The 16,016-nt window shown below is 48.0% G+C and overlaps 1 protein-coding gene across 10 annotated transcripts in view; it reads right to left on the bottom strand.

Moving 5' to 3' along the window:
• Positions 1-16,016, bottom strand: part of RALY (RALY heterogeneous nuclear ribonucleoprotein) — a 345,686-nt gene that overhangs the window by 211,986 nt on the left and 117,684 nt on the right. For 7 of the 10 annotated variants that reach the window (XM_033962663.1, XM_033962667.1, XM_033962666.1 and 4 more), the window contains exon 2: positions 10,402-10,510. The exons of the other annotated variants lie outside the window; for them this stretch is intronic. In XM_033962663.1, the coding sequence (XP_033818554.1) occupies positions 10,402-10,407 (6 nt within the window). In that variant the 5' untranslated portion in view covers positions 10,408-10,510. The remainder of the gene's footprint in view (positions 1-10,401; positions 10,511-16,016) is intronic. 10 annotated transcript variants of the gene reach the window in all.

The raw sequence follows: 16,016 nt of genomic DNA, 5'->3' as shown, positions 1-16,016 counted from the left end.
TGACCCAGACTGGACTGTCCATGTGCCCCAGTGATGCTCCTGACATTGAATTTGATTTGCTCTGCAGACAACTGGACTATTATTTTAAAAATGAAAGATAAAATGTGAATTCTTGAGTGACGCTCTTGAAATCTCCTCTGCAATAGACCTGCTCTCAAGTACCTGCCAGCTGAGACTCCTCGTGTGTTGCTAGGCAACCAGGCACGCAAAGCACCCAAACCCAGTGGTTGCACTGTGATCTTCAACCACATACGATGGCTCAAAATATGAATATTATTCACCTAGCACATGAGATAACGTAAAGCCTTGCTGAAGACAAATGACAGAGAAATCAATGGAGGCTTCCTGGGCACAGGGTTAATGAAGCAAATTTCATATTACCAAAAGACTGATATAGAGGCCTAGTTATCTAATGGCCACATCACTGTAGCTTGGCAGTTCTCATTCCTGCCATGGGCCCAGAAGGGTGCAGGAAACGCTTGAAGGCTATAACAGTGATTCTCAGACCTGCCCTGGTGAATCAATCCTACTGTGCAGAAGATCTAAGAATTCATAAAAAGTGACGTGACAACTCAAATGACACTAAACACCACAGGGACTACAGCTGAATAATCATCAGTTCAAAAGCTCCAAAAAAGTGTCCAATTTGATATGTAATGGAGAAAAAAACAAAAAGCTGAAAAAAAACCCTGCAGTTCACAAATCTCCCAGTATTGGGTAGACAAGCTTCTGTCCCAATTGGTAAATAGTTAAAATTGTCTAGCATTGACCTTCAAGACAAATCTCCAATATTACCTTCCTGGACCTTGTATTTGTTCACTTATTTTATCATTGGCTAGCAGCCATTTATTGGATACAATTAAGGGCAGATCAAAGGCGAATCTTGAGTTTGTTTCCACGTAGCCACCTAAATTGGACTTAGGCTCCAGTGATTAGGCCAAGAAAACCCTGGCATAAATAGGGGGCACCCAAGACAGAACAAAGGGTCCATCAAGCCCATATCCTGTTTCCAACAGTGGTCATCCCAGGTCACAGGTACCTGGCATGATCCCAAAAAGTAAAACAGATTTTATCCCAGGACAAGCAGGCATGATATTCTCACACATCTGGGTGACGTCATCTACGGAGCCCCAGCGCGGACAGCTTTTTCAGCAAACTTGCTAGAAGTTTCAAGTTTGCACACTGCACCACGCATGTGCTAGCCTTCTCGCCACTAGAGGGCGCATCCCCACCTCGTGGTCCTCAGTTCTTTTTCATCCGCGGAGCCAGAAGCCCTGTGGATAAAATTGTGCTATTTTTGCCTTCTGTCGCCGCGGCTGTGTTCGGAATTTCGACGCGGTCGCTGCGCTAAAGTTATTTTCTTTCTTTATTTACCCTGTTTTTAAAAAAAAAAAAAAAAAATTAATCTTTTTTCGTTCGCTCCGGGGGCTCCCGGTAGCCGTGGCCGAGGAACCTCGTTTGTTCCCGGCCTTGTTTTGGGCCCATGTCCCGACCCGTTACGGGTTTTAAGAAGTGTGGTAAGTGTGAGAGGCTTTTGTCCATCACTGACCCTCACAGGTGCTGTATTCGGTGTTTGGGGCCCCATCACCCTACAGCATCGTGCCCTAAGTGTGCCACCTTCCAGAAACGGGCCCTTACTCGGCGCAAAGGCCGCATGGCGGATCTCTTTGCCGTCGATACCCCGACGGGGAAGGCCTCGAGCTCGGCCTCGGCTTCGGCCCCGGCCTCGACCTCGGCCTCGACGTCGGAACCCTCGGCTCCCGCGAAGTCGGTTGCCTCGCAGAAGCAAGCCCCGGGTAAGTCTCCACTTCCTTCCTCAGTTTCATCTGCCAGGAAGCCATCCTCGGGCTCGTCGTCGGCGGGACCGTCGACCTCGACCCAGCCCAAGATGTCGAAGGGGTTAGCCCCGAGGGAATACTCGATACCGAGGTCGCCCTCTGCGGAGCGTCCCCAGGTGTTACCTCAGGGTCTCACCGTCCCGGCGTTCCAGGAGTTGCTTCGCGCTTTGATCTCCTCGGAGCTTTCCGGAGCCATTGAGACCTTACAACAGGCTTCGGCCTCGTCTTCGGTCTCGGGGGCCCCGCAGGTGGTGACCTCGGCCTCGGGCACCGGCCTCTCTGCGGCCGAAGCCCCCTCGGCCTCGGCCTCGACCCTTCCCTCGGACCCGATCCGGGTGAGTCAGCCCGAGGTCAGTGTGCGATCCCGAGACAAGCAGCGCCGGGTACGCCGGATCTCCTCTTCCTCGTCCCCGAGGTCGTCACGGGGATCCTCGCCCTCGAGTAAGCCTCGGGCGAAGCACCGTCTTAAACGGTCGAAGCGGTCTCGAGCCTCGTCTCGGAGGAGTCGTCACTCGACTCCGCCCGAGACCGGAGCCTTGCGGGTCGAGGAACTCCGCCTCGACAACCCAGATCTTTTACGGTCCCCGATCAGGGAGAGTTCCCGTGCCTCCTCACCGAGGCGGAAGGGACGGGCCTCTATACCCCGTACCCCGGGGGGTTCCCCACGGGGGTCTCTTCGCCGGACGGTGTCCCCGACTCCTTCGAGGTCACGGGATCGTGCCTCTTGGGGTTCGGGGTCCGGGGGTCAGGTCGGGTATTCTCGCCAGGCCTCTCCTTTCGGCTCGGTTGAGAAGTCTCGGTCACCCTCCCCGCCTGCACGGACATCTTCTTTTTCCAAGTTTGTCCATGACATGGCGAAGGCTTTGGGGGTGGACCTGACGGCAGGGTCGCACTATACCTCAGACTTTTTGGAGGAACAAGATTCTCCTGTCCCTCAACGGGAATCTCCCCGCCTTCCACTTCACAAGGTCCTCCTTCATACCTTACTGCGGAACCTTGAGACCCCTCTTACAGTGGCGGTAGTGCCCACTAAGATGGAATCCAAATACCGGACCCTTCCCCCTAAGGGGTTTGACAAGGGGCAGCTCTCCCATCAGTCGCTCTTGGTGGAGTCGGCTCTTAAGCGCACGCAGCCTTCTAGAGTCTCGGCTGCTGTCCCCCCGGGGAGAGAGGGTCGGACCCTTGATAAATTCGGCCGTCGGCTGTACGCGAATTCCCAGATGGCCACAAGGGTCCTCAATTATGCTTTCGCCTACTCTTCCTACCTCAGGTCCATGATCAAGGATCTGCCGGATTTTCAGGGGGTGATTCCGGAGTCGCACAAGGTTAAATTTGCCGCCTTTGCGTCAAACCTGTCCCAACTCAGATTCTATCTGTTCCATGCGGTCTATGACGCTTTTGAGCTTGCCTCGAGGGTCTCGGCTTGTGCGGTAGCCATGCGCCGGCTGGCTTGGCTACGGACCCTCGAGATGGACCCCAACTTGCAGGAGCGCTTAGCCAATTTACCCTGCATCGGGTCGGAGTTATTTGACGACTCCCTGGATGCGGCCACCAAGAAGCTTTCGGAGCAGGAACGCTCTCTGGCGTCTCTGGTTCGTCCAAAGCCTAAGCCGCCGGCTCAGAGGCCTTTTAAACAGCCGCCTAGGCGGTACCCGCAAAAATCTACACCGGCCTTTTCCAGGCCTCCACCCCGGCGCCCTACCCAACAGGGTAGAGGGGGACCCGCCAAAGCAGCTGCGCAGGGGGTGTCCAAACCGGCGCCGTCTTTTTGACGGGATGAGCGGCCGGGGGCTGGCCCCCGCCGCGAGTTCGCTCAACCCCCTGCCCATCGGGGGTCGGCTCACGGCTTTTGCCGAGACTTGGTCTGGGATTACGTCAGACGCATGGGTGCTCCGGACCGTCTCAGAGGGCTATTCGTTAAACTTCTCCAAACAGCCTACAGACAGGCCCCCCGGGGCGTGCCCGTCCAATCGAAGCCAGTTGACCCTTCTTCGAGAGGAAGCCGGGGCCTTGTTGAGCCTTCGGGCGGTCGAACGGGTGCCTCCCGACCAGCGAGGCAGGGGATTTTATTCCCGTTACTTTTTGGTCCCCAAAAAGACCGGGGACCTGCGCCCCATTTTGGACCTTCGGAAGCTCAACAAGTTCCTGGTCCGGGAGAAGTTCCGTATGCTGTCGCTTCCGATCCTATATACCCTGTTGGACGAGGGGGACTGGATGTGCTCCCTCGATTTGAAAGAAGCGTACACCCATGTTCCGGTGCATCCCGCCTTTCGGAAGTTTTTGAGATTTCAGGTCGGGGATTTGCACCTTCAATACCGTGTACTACCCTTCGGTCTGGCTTCGTCCCCTCGGGTATTCACGAAATGCATGGTGGTAGTCGCGGCTGCTCTGCGTTCCCGGGGGTTGCAGGTCTTTCCCTATCTGGACGATTGGTTGATCAAGGCCCCGACAAGGGAGGGGGTTATTTCAGCGCCAATCCCTACAGTTCATAGGGGCCGTGCTGGACACGGTTCTCCTCCGGGCTTTCCTTCCTTCCCCGCGACTGGAGGCCCTGATTCGCCTGGGCCGACAGGTTTCGCAACTGAAGGTAGTTTCGGCTCGACGCATGATGGTGCTTTTGGGGCACATGGCGTCGACGGTCCAGGTGACCCCCTTTGCTCGGTTGCACCTGAGGATCCCTCAGTGGACCCTGGCTTCCCAATGGCGTCAGGACCGCGACCCGCTGTCTCGACGCTTGACTGTGACTCCGTCTTTCAGACGCTCGCTCCGTTGGTGGACCAGCTCTACCAATCTGTCCGGGGGTTTGCTCTTTCGCGTCCCTCCGCATTGCAAGGTCCTCACCACGGACTCTTCGGAGTATGCGTGGGGGGCTCATCTGGACGGTTTACGAACGCAGGGCCTATGGTCGGCCACAGATCGTCTGTGTCACATCAACGTATTGGAACTTCGTGCCATTTATCTGGCCGCTCGGACCTTCAGTCACCTCCTGCACGATCGAGTAGTTCTCGTTCGAACGGACAACCAGGTGGCCATGTATTACGTCAACAAGCAAGGCGGGACGGGCTCTTGGCCTCTGTGCCAGGAAGCCATTCGGCTTTGGACGTGGGCCGTCTCTCAGAACATTTTCTTGCGGGCGGTTTACATTCAGGGGGAGCTGAATTGTCTGGCAGACAAGCTCAGTCGTCTCCTCCAGCCGCACGAGTGGTCTCTGAACTCCCGAGTTCTACGCGAGGTCTTCGACCGATGGGGGACTCCTCAGGTGGATCTGTTTGCTTCACCCGAGACTTGCAAGCTACCCCTCTACTGCTCTCGGATGTACTCCCAGGACCGTCTCGAGGCCGATGCTTTTCTTCTCGACTGGGAGGGGAGGTTCCTTTATGCATTCCCTCCTTTTCCTCTGATTTTGAGAACGCTGGTTCATCTAAAATCGACCAGAGCCACTATGATTCTCATTGCGCCTCGTTGGCCAAGACAACACTGGTTCTCCCTGCTCCTTCAACTCAGTGTCAGGGAACCTCTGCTTCTACCTGTCTTTCCCTCTCTGCTATCTCAGAGTCGGGGTTCGCTGTTACATCCAAATCTTCAGTCGTTACATCTGACCGCTTGGTTCCTTTCCACTTGACTTCGATTCCGGTGTCTCACTCAGTGCGGGAGATCTTAGAGGCCTCTCGCAAGGTCTCGACTAGGCTTTGTTATTCCCAGAAGTGGACCAGATTTTCTTCTTGGTGTTCCACCAACCACCTGGATCCGGATTCAGTCCCTGTGTCTTCGGTACTGGAATATCTGTTGCATCTGGCGAATTCTGGTCTGAAGACGACTTCTATTCGAGTGCATCTTAGTGCAATTGCTGCATTTCATCATCATCTAGAGGGTCGTTCCCTCTCCTTACATCCTCTGGTTTCTCGTTTCATGAGAGGTCTTGTGAATGTTCATCCCCCTCTCAAGCCTCCCCCTGTGGTATGGGATCTTAATGTGGTCTTGGCTCAACTGATGAAACCTCCTTTTGAGCCTATTGATAAAGCTCTTCTTAAATTTCTCACTTGGAAAGTAGTCTTTTTGATTGCGCTCACGTCCGCTCGTCGGATTAGCGAACTGCAGGCTTTGGTGGCGGACCCTCCTTTCACGGTGTTTCATCATGACAAGGTGGTTCTTCGCACCCATCCTAAATTTTTACCTAAGGTTGTGTCTGATTTCCACCTCAATCAGTCCATTGTTCTTCCGGTATTTTTTCCAAAGCCCCATTCTCATCATGGTGAATCGGCGCTTCACACGCTTGACTGTAAGAGGGCGTTGGCTTTTTATCTCCAACGTACTAAGTCTCATCGGAAGGTTCCTCAATTATTTTTGTCCTTTGATCCTAATCGGTTAGGACATCCGGTTTCCAAGCGTACCTTGTCCAATTGGTTAGCTGCTTGTATCTCTTTTTGCTACGCTCAGGCTGGTCTCCCGCTCTCGGGTCGAGTCACGGGTCATAAGGTCCGGGCGATGGCAGCTTCGGTTGCTTTCCTCCGTTCTACTCCTATGGAGGACATATGTAAGGCTGCCACCTGGTCTTCGGTTCATACGTTCACCTCCCACTACTGTTTGGACTCCTTGTCCAGGAGTGACGGCCGGTTTGGCCAGTCGGTGTTACGTAACTTGTTTTCTTAAATTGCCATCTTCCCACCTGCCCTTTGTCTGGTTGGCTTGGAGGTCACCCATGTGTGAGAATATCATGCCTGCTTGTCCTGGGATAAAGCACAGTTACTTACCGTAACAGGTGTTATCCAGGGACAGCAGGCATATATTCTCACAACCCGCCCACCTCCCCGGGGATGGCTTTTCTTTACTGGAATATGGAACTGAGGACCACGAGGTGGGGATGCGCCCTCTAGTGGCGAGAAGGCTAGCACATGCGTGGTGCAGTGTGCAAACTTGAAACTTCTAGCAAGTTTGCTGAAAAAGCTGTCCGCGCTGGGGCTCCGTAGATGACGTCACCCAGATGTGTGAGAATATATGCCTGCTGTCCCTGGATAACACCTGTTACGGTAAGTAACTGTGCTTTATTCTACTTATCCTAGGAAAAAGCAGTAGATTTCCCCAAACCATCTCAATAATGGTCTATGGACTTCTCTTTTAGGAAATTATCCAAACCTTTTGTAAACCCTGCTAAGCTAACTTCTTTCACCACATTCTCTGGTAACAAATTCCAGAGTTTAGGAATATTTTCTCCAGTTCGTTCTACATATATTACCTTATTTCCCCAAAAATAAGACCTACCCCAAAAATAAGCTGTAGTTAGATCGTTCCCGAAGCCCCTCCTGAATGTCCCCGACTCCATCCCTGGATTTGCCGGCAGCAACATCCCCCCCCCCTCGCTGCGCAGCCGAACCCCGCTGACCCACCCATCCCCCTGCGTAGCATCTTTCCATCTCTCCCTCCCATACGAACCCCGCCGACCCTCCCACTGCGAGACCGACATATCTTCCTCCAAACAGCAGCTTTGGCAGCACTTTAAACAGGCTGCTTCGCGGTCTTCTCCTGCCAGGTCCTACTTTCTGCCGCATCACCGATGTCATCAGCGACGCGGCACAGCGAAGGCCCCGGAGGGAGAAGGCCACGAAGCAGCCTGTTTAAAGTGCTGCTGACGCTGCTGTTTGGAGGGAGGTATGTCAGTCTCGCGGTGGGAAGGTCAGCGCGGTTCTGCTGCCCGGGGGGATCGGGAGGAAGGGAGTTTCAAGTTTCAAGTTTTATTTTAACTTATTGAATCGCCTATTTATTTTACTAAACGATTTACATAATAAAAAACCCCCCCACATATACCAGTATTCACAGTAAGTTACAAAGATTTGACAAATTGACATAAAAACTAACAGTTACATAAGGAATGGAGGGCAGAACTACAATATTATTTATTAGAAAAGAAGACATGAAAGGTAAGAACAATAGGAAGGGGAAATAAATAAAAAAGAAGATAATCATTTGATGTGGAGGGATAGAAAGATGCTGCTCAAGGGTTCTGCTGAATGGGGGGATGGATGAGAGGGGAGGAAAGATGCTGCACATTTTGGGGAGAGAAAGGAAAGAGGAAGAATTGGGGTAGAGGAGAAGAAGGGAGAGATGATCATTGTACATGAAAAAAATAAGACATCCCCCGAAAATAAGGCTTACTGTGTTTTTTGGACCCCAAATCAATATAAGACACTGTCTTATTTTTGGGGAAACATGGTACTTAGTATCTTCCTTGCACTCTCCCTAATCCTATCATTTTTAGAAAGAGTACAAAAAAAGTGATTCACATCTACCCTTTCCACTCCACTCAGTATTTTATAGACCTCTATAATATCTTCCCTGAGCCGTCTCTTCTCCAAGCTGACGAGCCCTTTCCTCATAGGAACCTCATCCCAAACCTTTTATCATTTTTGTCACCCTTTTCTGTATCTTTTCTTATTCCACTATCTTTTTTGAGATTATGGTGATCAGAACTGCACACAGTATTCCAGGTGCAACTGTACCACAGATTGGTAGAAACGCATTATAACATTTTCATTCCCTTCCTGATAATTTTCAGTAAAAGGTACGCTATTGAACATGTCCATCCAAGCCACAGTTTCTTATTCTGCAATCTGAAAATCCAGTAGTGTTTACGTTGACTTAATCATCTTCTAATATTACCACATCACATATTAGGTAGGATTCAATCCAGTATCATTCATCGTAATTCACTAAATTGATGCTGATGAGACTATGCTGCATTGTAGGCTCCTCAATTTTGCTCTACAATCCTTCTTCTAACCTGGCGTCAAGTCTGTCCTATATATAGTGACTCAGAGAGACCTCTTGAATTGTATTATGAGTAGTAGGCCTCGTCTAAATAAACAAGCCCCACTCTGTGGCTTGCCTTCCAATGAAATCGCAAGATTCTATGCAGTGAGCGTTTCCTGCTCGCTAAGTGTTTTAAAGCTTAAGGGCCCCAGTGTTATCACAAACACATAAGTTCCTGCAGGATCAGTATTTCACACCTCTCCGGGCCCATCCAATAAGGCGGGTGCACAGTAGGAAGATATGTTTTCCAAGCATATTTTATGCAAATTTTCAGAAATGTAAGCTAGAGTAAGAGAATAAAAACAATCACATTTTACAGCTGTGGGACATAAGAACATAAGAATTGCCGCTGCTGGGTCAGACCAGTGGTCCATCATGCTCACGCGGCGGCCCTCTGGTGAAAGACCAGCACCCTAACCACATTTGAAAATGGTTCCCTGTAAAGAGGTGTACATATCTCTCTCCCAAAATCAAAATTTTAGGACATCTATTAATGTATGAAAATTTGACAATGGCAGCCCCCTTCTCTCACTTAAGTGACCAGAAAGGCCCTCTGTACTTGCCTAATTTATCTGCCCTGACACAGCTCAAGCAAAAGCTTCCTGATGTGCTGGTAATTTATAAGCACATGAGACACTGTGAGGACTACAGACTGTTTCAGGGAAGCAGTGGCTTGTGTTCGTTTCAGCTCACTTTGTTTATGTCTCAGGTTATCTGATTTTTAAACTTTGATTGCTGAAGGTGATTTTCTAAGAGTCTTTTGGTTCAAAGAATAGAAAACCCGACTCTCACTCATGTGTTTGAGTTCAATGAAACTTAACCTCTGGCAAATGCATCATATCACAAGCACTTGGAGTAAATTAGACATCAAAAAAACTGGGTGCTAGCAGGGGTACCGGATTGCCCCAAGAGCCATATTGGTGAGGGTGCCTTCATCTCTCCTCCTCTACGCCCCCCCCTCCCTCCCCCCATACCTCTTTGGTCTTTCACTGGCACGAGCCTCAGCTCTCCCTCTGAAGTCACTTCCTGGTTGTGGAACCAGAAAGTGACATCAGAAAGAGCCAAAGCCAGTGTTGGCAACAGATTGGAGATGCTGATTGCATCAACGAAGAGCCCGAGAGGTGTGGAAGGGGAAGGGAAGGCACGCATGTGGTAGCAGGGTGCCACCGCCCTGGGTGCCTCCTACTCTCTGCCACTGGGCGCTAAACTGGTATTCTATAACGGCAAAGTTGCACACCAAATCAGATTCTACAATATGCAACAAACTTTAGCTGGGACCACTTACATCATGACTGCTCGTGGCCTAAAGGTGGCGCTTAAATGCGACAGTTGAATTCTATAAAGAATATCCCTGACCCCCAGTTTACAGAATAAGTCTATTACACTTAAAATGGCATATTAGTGTCAATTAGTGCTTGTAATGCCAATTTAGTGACAATTAGATAATTACATTATGCACAATTGGCCCTATTCTACAACTTTGGGCACCATTTCTAGAATTTGGGGCTTGAAGTTCTGTAAGAAGTGTGTTATTTTTAGGTGCTCGACATTTTAAAAGCTCTCCCATTGGTTCAGCACTATTTGACCCAACACTTTTATTTTTTTTTCAAAGAAACCACCCGCTTACAACGATTGTATAATCCCAAACCTATTTCAAGTGTATTCAGTACATTGAAATACTTTTCTTATGTTTTGCAGTACTAGGGCAAGGTGCTGGATGTAAATACATAGCGTTTGAAAAAGCGCAAGGTCAACTCACCCTCATTAGAAAGCAGGCAGTCCCCCTCACCCAAGAAACTGTAATGATTAGGTCTTCTTCCTTCCTTTTTCAGCGTGAACACGACTCATTCACTACTGGTACTGTCCACCTAAGGGATATGAAAAGCGTCATGAGGGACAGTTTGCTCTTCCAGGGTGACATTTCCGGTTTTCCTGGTAAATGAAAATACCCTATAATAGATCTTGCTTTCCATTTGGGCCAAAAGTCTTCTTGAAACAAAAGGGTCCAGAAATATATCTCAGGCCTGCAAATCCTTTCCTGCTTTTCCTCTTTCATGTGACCATCCCTCTCTCTGCTCCAGCAGGTGTCTTTGCCATCCTGCATCGAGTAAAGTGCTTTTTAGACAGCCTTGTCGTCAGCCTGAATTCTATGCTCTTTGTTCCTGTGAGAAGCAAAAAAATCCCCTTCATCATAACCATTTCTACTTTACAAATGTTGCAGCCCTGTGTTTTGTCTGCACACCCTTGTTGTATGAATGTGTTTAGGGTAAATTCAGTAGCAAGCTTTCCAATACGAAAAAGGAGATCAAATGGATTCAAACCAGAGCAAGTGCAATTTGGGCTGGCATTAAGGAAGTAGAGTGATCGGGCCTTACCCAATAATGAATATTTCTATATGTACAGACGTGGATTTTTGGATTTAGGTGCAAGGGCTAACACCAGGTGTAAATACTTGGATCCCAGTCCTACAATCTAGTCTATAAATGGCATCAAACTCTGAGAATAGCAATTAGCGCTCATGTTTTGTACCATTCACAGAATGTAGCCCAAAAGGGGCAATTTTACAACAGGCTCCACCATTTAGACACCCCGATAATGCAGGGTGAGAGCAGCCAAGGGCCCAATATCCGTGTCCAATTAGAATCCTCCCCTCCCCAACCATCAAACTGGCTAGGGACAGATTTGGCACTCAACAGTCTAAGTATAGTGATTAAATCAGAGTTCAAACTCACTCCCATCTCTTCATGGTGTCACTTAGGGCAGTGTTCTTCAACCACCGGTCCGTGGACCGCTGCCGGTCCACAGAAATTTCCTGCTGGTCCATAGGGCCAGCATGTGCATCAGGCCCAAAACAGTGTTCTTCAACCGCCGGTCCACAGTGTGATCAATGCGGCATTATCTTCGAGCCAGTTCCCTCTTCCTCACTGATTCAGTGCACAAAGCCACGGGTAGTGGCTCCTACGCGCGTCCTGCGCCTGAACCGGAAGCCTTCTCTCTGACATTGCAACATCAGAGGAAGGCTTCCAGATGAGGCACGGGGCATGCAAGGAGCCACTGCCCACAGCTTTGTGCACTGATCAGTGAGGAAGAGGGAGCCGGCCTGAAGATAATACCGGGGGCGACATAAAATGGCCAGGAGGTCGCAGGCTAGAAGGTAAGGCATAGCATGGAGGGAGGGAGACAACATAGGTAGGGGGGAATGATTTTATTTTTGAATTTAGTGATTGAATTATGTTAATTTTGAGAATTTGCATCTGCTGTCAGTGTGTTTTGTGTAGTTTAATTTTGTGGTTAACTATTATGTGTTGTTAAGATTATATTGTGTATCTGTGAAAAATGAATGGAAAAAATAGTGTTACAATTAGTACTAGTATGGGAGCGGGGTCTGGAGTGGAGATTTGGTACAGATGGGCAGGGTCTGGCCCATGACTTAGCCCAGTGTTCTTCAACCGCCAGTCCACGGACCGATGCCGGTCCACAGAATAATTCTTTTATTTCTGCCGGTCCATAGGTGTAAAAAGGTTGAAAAACACTGACTTAGGGGGTTATGTTTGGCACTGGCAGTTGCACTATGCGACTCTCAGCAAGTTTCAGCCACGTTTGGAGCCATGTGAAACAATCTTATGAGACAGAAATACTTAACCGCATAAGAGATGGCCAGCCACATAAAGCCAGCTACTCAATGCTAGTGCCAGACATGGCCAGGAATAACACTGGCGACAGTTAAAAAAACTGCTACACTGTCAGTTGAATTGCAAGTTCTACTCGTAGGTATTTGGCATCATACTTTCAAATATTAAACTTTGTGTTGCACATGAGAGAGATTTCCAGAAGCCACTTATAAGGATAAGTGGTCTATTTGAAACCTCTCTTTCCTCCTGCAAGTAGAGTGCCCACTGGAGAACTTCTGAGTCAGTGTGCTCTTAGATGATTTTGCTGCTATGTAGCAGGCGATTGCCTAGTGCTTTTGAGAGTAAAAAAACCCAGGGGGAGTTGTCCAGTCGGTGGTGCTCAGCATTCTTTGGCTACCACTGGTATTACACCAAGATATAGTTTATGAAAACATGCTTTACCGCATAGGACTGTTGCATAGATCTCAGTGGTTTACAATCTAAACATATATTCAGTTGAAAGGAGCTTTAATAGTTATAGGACAGAGCACATCCATTCCTGATAGTGGCGAGTGCAAGGGAGAGTCAAGGGGGTTAGGGATAGAGAGTTGCACGGGGATAGAAATCTCACCCATCCCCGCCCGTCCCCGTCAGGATCCTCTCCGTCCCCACAAGGAATTACCTCCATCCCCGCCCGTCCCCATAAAAAGCAGCAATTACTTCTGACAGGATCATCAATTCCACAGTTTCTTTTGCTGTTTTCCTTGTGGAATCTCTTTGGTGGAACCCTTTTTTTGCTTTCTGTTCAGGTAATTAACTTATAAACCCCCTCTTTTACTAAGGCTGATGTGTCCATTATATTACATGGACGAACCCTGCTTCCAAAGCCTTCCATCCTCATGGGAGTCCCGTGGGCCAGAGGGGGGTCCCCGTGGGAGTCCCATGGGTTAGGGGGAATTCCTGTGCGAATCCCGCGGGACTCTTGCGATCCCCGTTCCCGTGCAGACCTCTAGTTAGGGAGCAAAAGAAGGGACTGGGAAAACAGCGATTGGGTCGTGTCCAGGCAACAACTCCAAATATCTGGGTGTGAGTGGCTGGCTATCCCTTATCCAGTAAAGATCCACATTTGCACTTAAGCTTCCATCCCTGAAAGGAGTAAAATGTAACTCATTTAACTATCAAAACACATAAATGTGGAACTCCTTACTCAGAGAGATTCCCACCTTTACCACGTAAAGACATGGCTCTTCCAAAAACCCTGGAGCAGGAGCCTAATTTCACACGGTAGTTAGTTAATTAGGTACCATCGACTCGTGTTCGGGTCCTAGCAACTTAATGAATTACAGATCTAAGAAGCGATCATTTCTGTGCTAGCCCTATAAGGTCCTCCAACATCGTCCCCATGGTTGTTCTCAACATGTCCAGATATCTGATTGCAAATCGTCCTCTTCACCCAATTCCTTCAATCTTTTAGCATGATGCCCTTCTCCATTATGACCAAAATAAGACAGTTGTAACTTCATCATTTGGGCTTCGAGTGACTATAGCTAGTTTGATTTCTTCCAGAATCAATTTGTTAGTTCTTCTGGTGGTCCATTGCACATATAAATTCCTTCTCTAACACCAAAGCTCAAATGCATCAATATTCTTTCTCTCTTGTTTCCATATTGTCCAGCTTTTGCATCCGGAATTGACCACTGAGAAAATGAGTGTGTGGACAAGTCTGATCTTCGTTTGGAGTGCTATTTCCTTGCCTCGGAATAATTTGTCAAGAGTCTTCATTGAAGAGTGACCCAGAGTATTTCTTCCCTGCTAGTTGCTTCTTTGTTTAAGAAAGAGTCCAGGAGATTAAAATCTTTTACAACTTATCATAATGAAGGGAATATACTAGCCACAAATTCACTGTACCAGAAGTCTATGGTTAGGAGTACAACCGGACTTTTTCCTACACTTTGTAGTTATGTTTGGACTGCAAGAACTGCTGCTGTAACCTGCCTTGAACTCCACTATGGAGGATTTGATGACATAACACTCAAATAAAACCTGAGAAAGAACATCAGTACTTAACCACATAAATGCCAAATCTGCCACCTCACTGTGCACAAAATAGTTAGTTTTCAGATTGACGATTAGTACAAGTGATTTAACCAACCAGGAGCGTCTCCTGTTTTGAATATTGACCTCTCAGTGTGTGTTGGTGAATTCACTGCATAAGTATAACTACAGAGCTTCTTTTCTGGTAGAATCGAATATGTCTGTTTAAGCAACTAAGAAGTTGTCAGTGTTGGAAAAGGCATCCAAACACCAAGTAGAGAATTTAAGGCAGGCAAGGAAAGGATGAGAGGTACTAGACAGAACATATACATAAGCATGGATTAATGCGAGAAAGCCAACATGGATTTAGTCAAAAAAAATCTTGCCTCACCAGTCTACTGCATTTCTTTGAAGGGGTGAATGAACATGTGGATAAAAGTGAACCTGTTGATATTGTGTATTTGGATTTTCAAAAGGCATTTGACAAAGTACCTCATGAAAGACTTCTGAGGAAATTAGAAAGTCATGGGATGGGAGGTAACATACTATTATGGATTGAGAACTGGTTGAAAGACAGTGAGTAGGTTTAAATGGTAAATATTCTCAATGGAGAAGGGTAAGTAGTGGGGTTCCCCAGGGCTCTGTGGTGGGACTGCTTCTTTTGAACATAGTTATCAATGATCTAGAGATGGGCATAACTAGTGAGATAATTAAATTTGCTGATGACAAGAGGATTGTGAAAAATTGCAAGAGGACCTTGTGAGATTGGGTGTTAAAATGACAGATGACATTTAACCTGAGCAAGTGCAAAGTGATGCATGTGGGAAAGAGGAACCCGAATATAGCTATGTGATGCTGGGTTCTGTGTTAGGAGTCACTGCCCAGGAAAAGGATCTAGGTGTCATTGTTGAGGATACGTTGAAACCCTCAGTTCAATGTGCGGCAGCTGCTAAGAAAGCAAATAGAATGTTAGGAATTATCAGGAAAGGAATGGAAATGTTATAATGCCCTTATATCACTCTGTGGTACGGCCACACCTCGAATACTGTGTGCAGTTCTGGTCACCATTTCTAAAAATAAGATATAGTGAAATTAGAAAAGGTACAGAGAAGGGCGACAAAAATGATAAAAGGAAAGGCTACAGTGGATAGGGCTCTTTGAATAGGACTCTTCAGCTTGGAGAAGAGACAGCACAGGTATGATACGATAGAGGTCTATAAAATACTGAGTGGAGTGGAAAGGGTAGATGTGAATCCCTTGTTTACTCTTTCAAAAAATACTAGGACTAGGGGGCATGTGATGAAGCTACTAAGTAGTAGATTTAAAACAAACCCGAGAAAATATTTCTTCATGTAATGTATAATTAAACTCTGGAATTCGTTGCCAGAGAATGTGGTGAAATCAGTTAGCTTAGCCTAAAACTCCAGGATGTCATCTCACTGTCCAGACTCTTCAGATTGACCCAAGGGGGAACACCATGGTCCTCCAACTCACTTCCAGGATAAGACACCCTTTTACCTGCTACAGCCTCTCCTTGGACCCTTGCTGTGCCCCCCACCATCTGGGATGAGTTTCAATGTGGCCCCCACCCATCATCTACAGTACACTATAGTTTCAGTCAAACCAGGTAATGTAGGGCCTGATGTCTAAGAGTAAACAGTTTCATCCAACCACCTTCAATTAAACAATTTCCCAGCAATTCACAATGCAAACCTGAGAATTAATACTG

Source organism: Geotrypetes seraphini, chromosome 11 (assembly GCF_902459505.1).
Source record: "Geotrypetes seraphini chromosome 11, aGeoSer1.1, whole genome shotgun sequence".
Taxonomy (NCBI): domain Eukaryota; kingdom Metazoa; phylum Chordata; class Amphibia; order Gymnophiona; family Dermophiidae; genus Geotrypetes; species Geotrypetes seraphini.
This window is presented reverse-complemented; position numbering and strand designations above follow the sequence as displayed.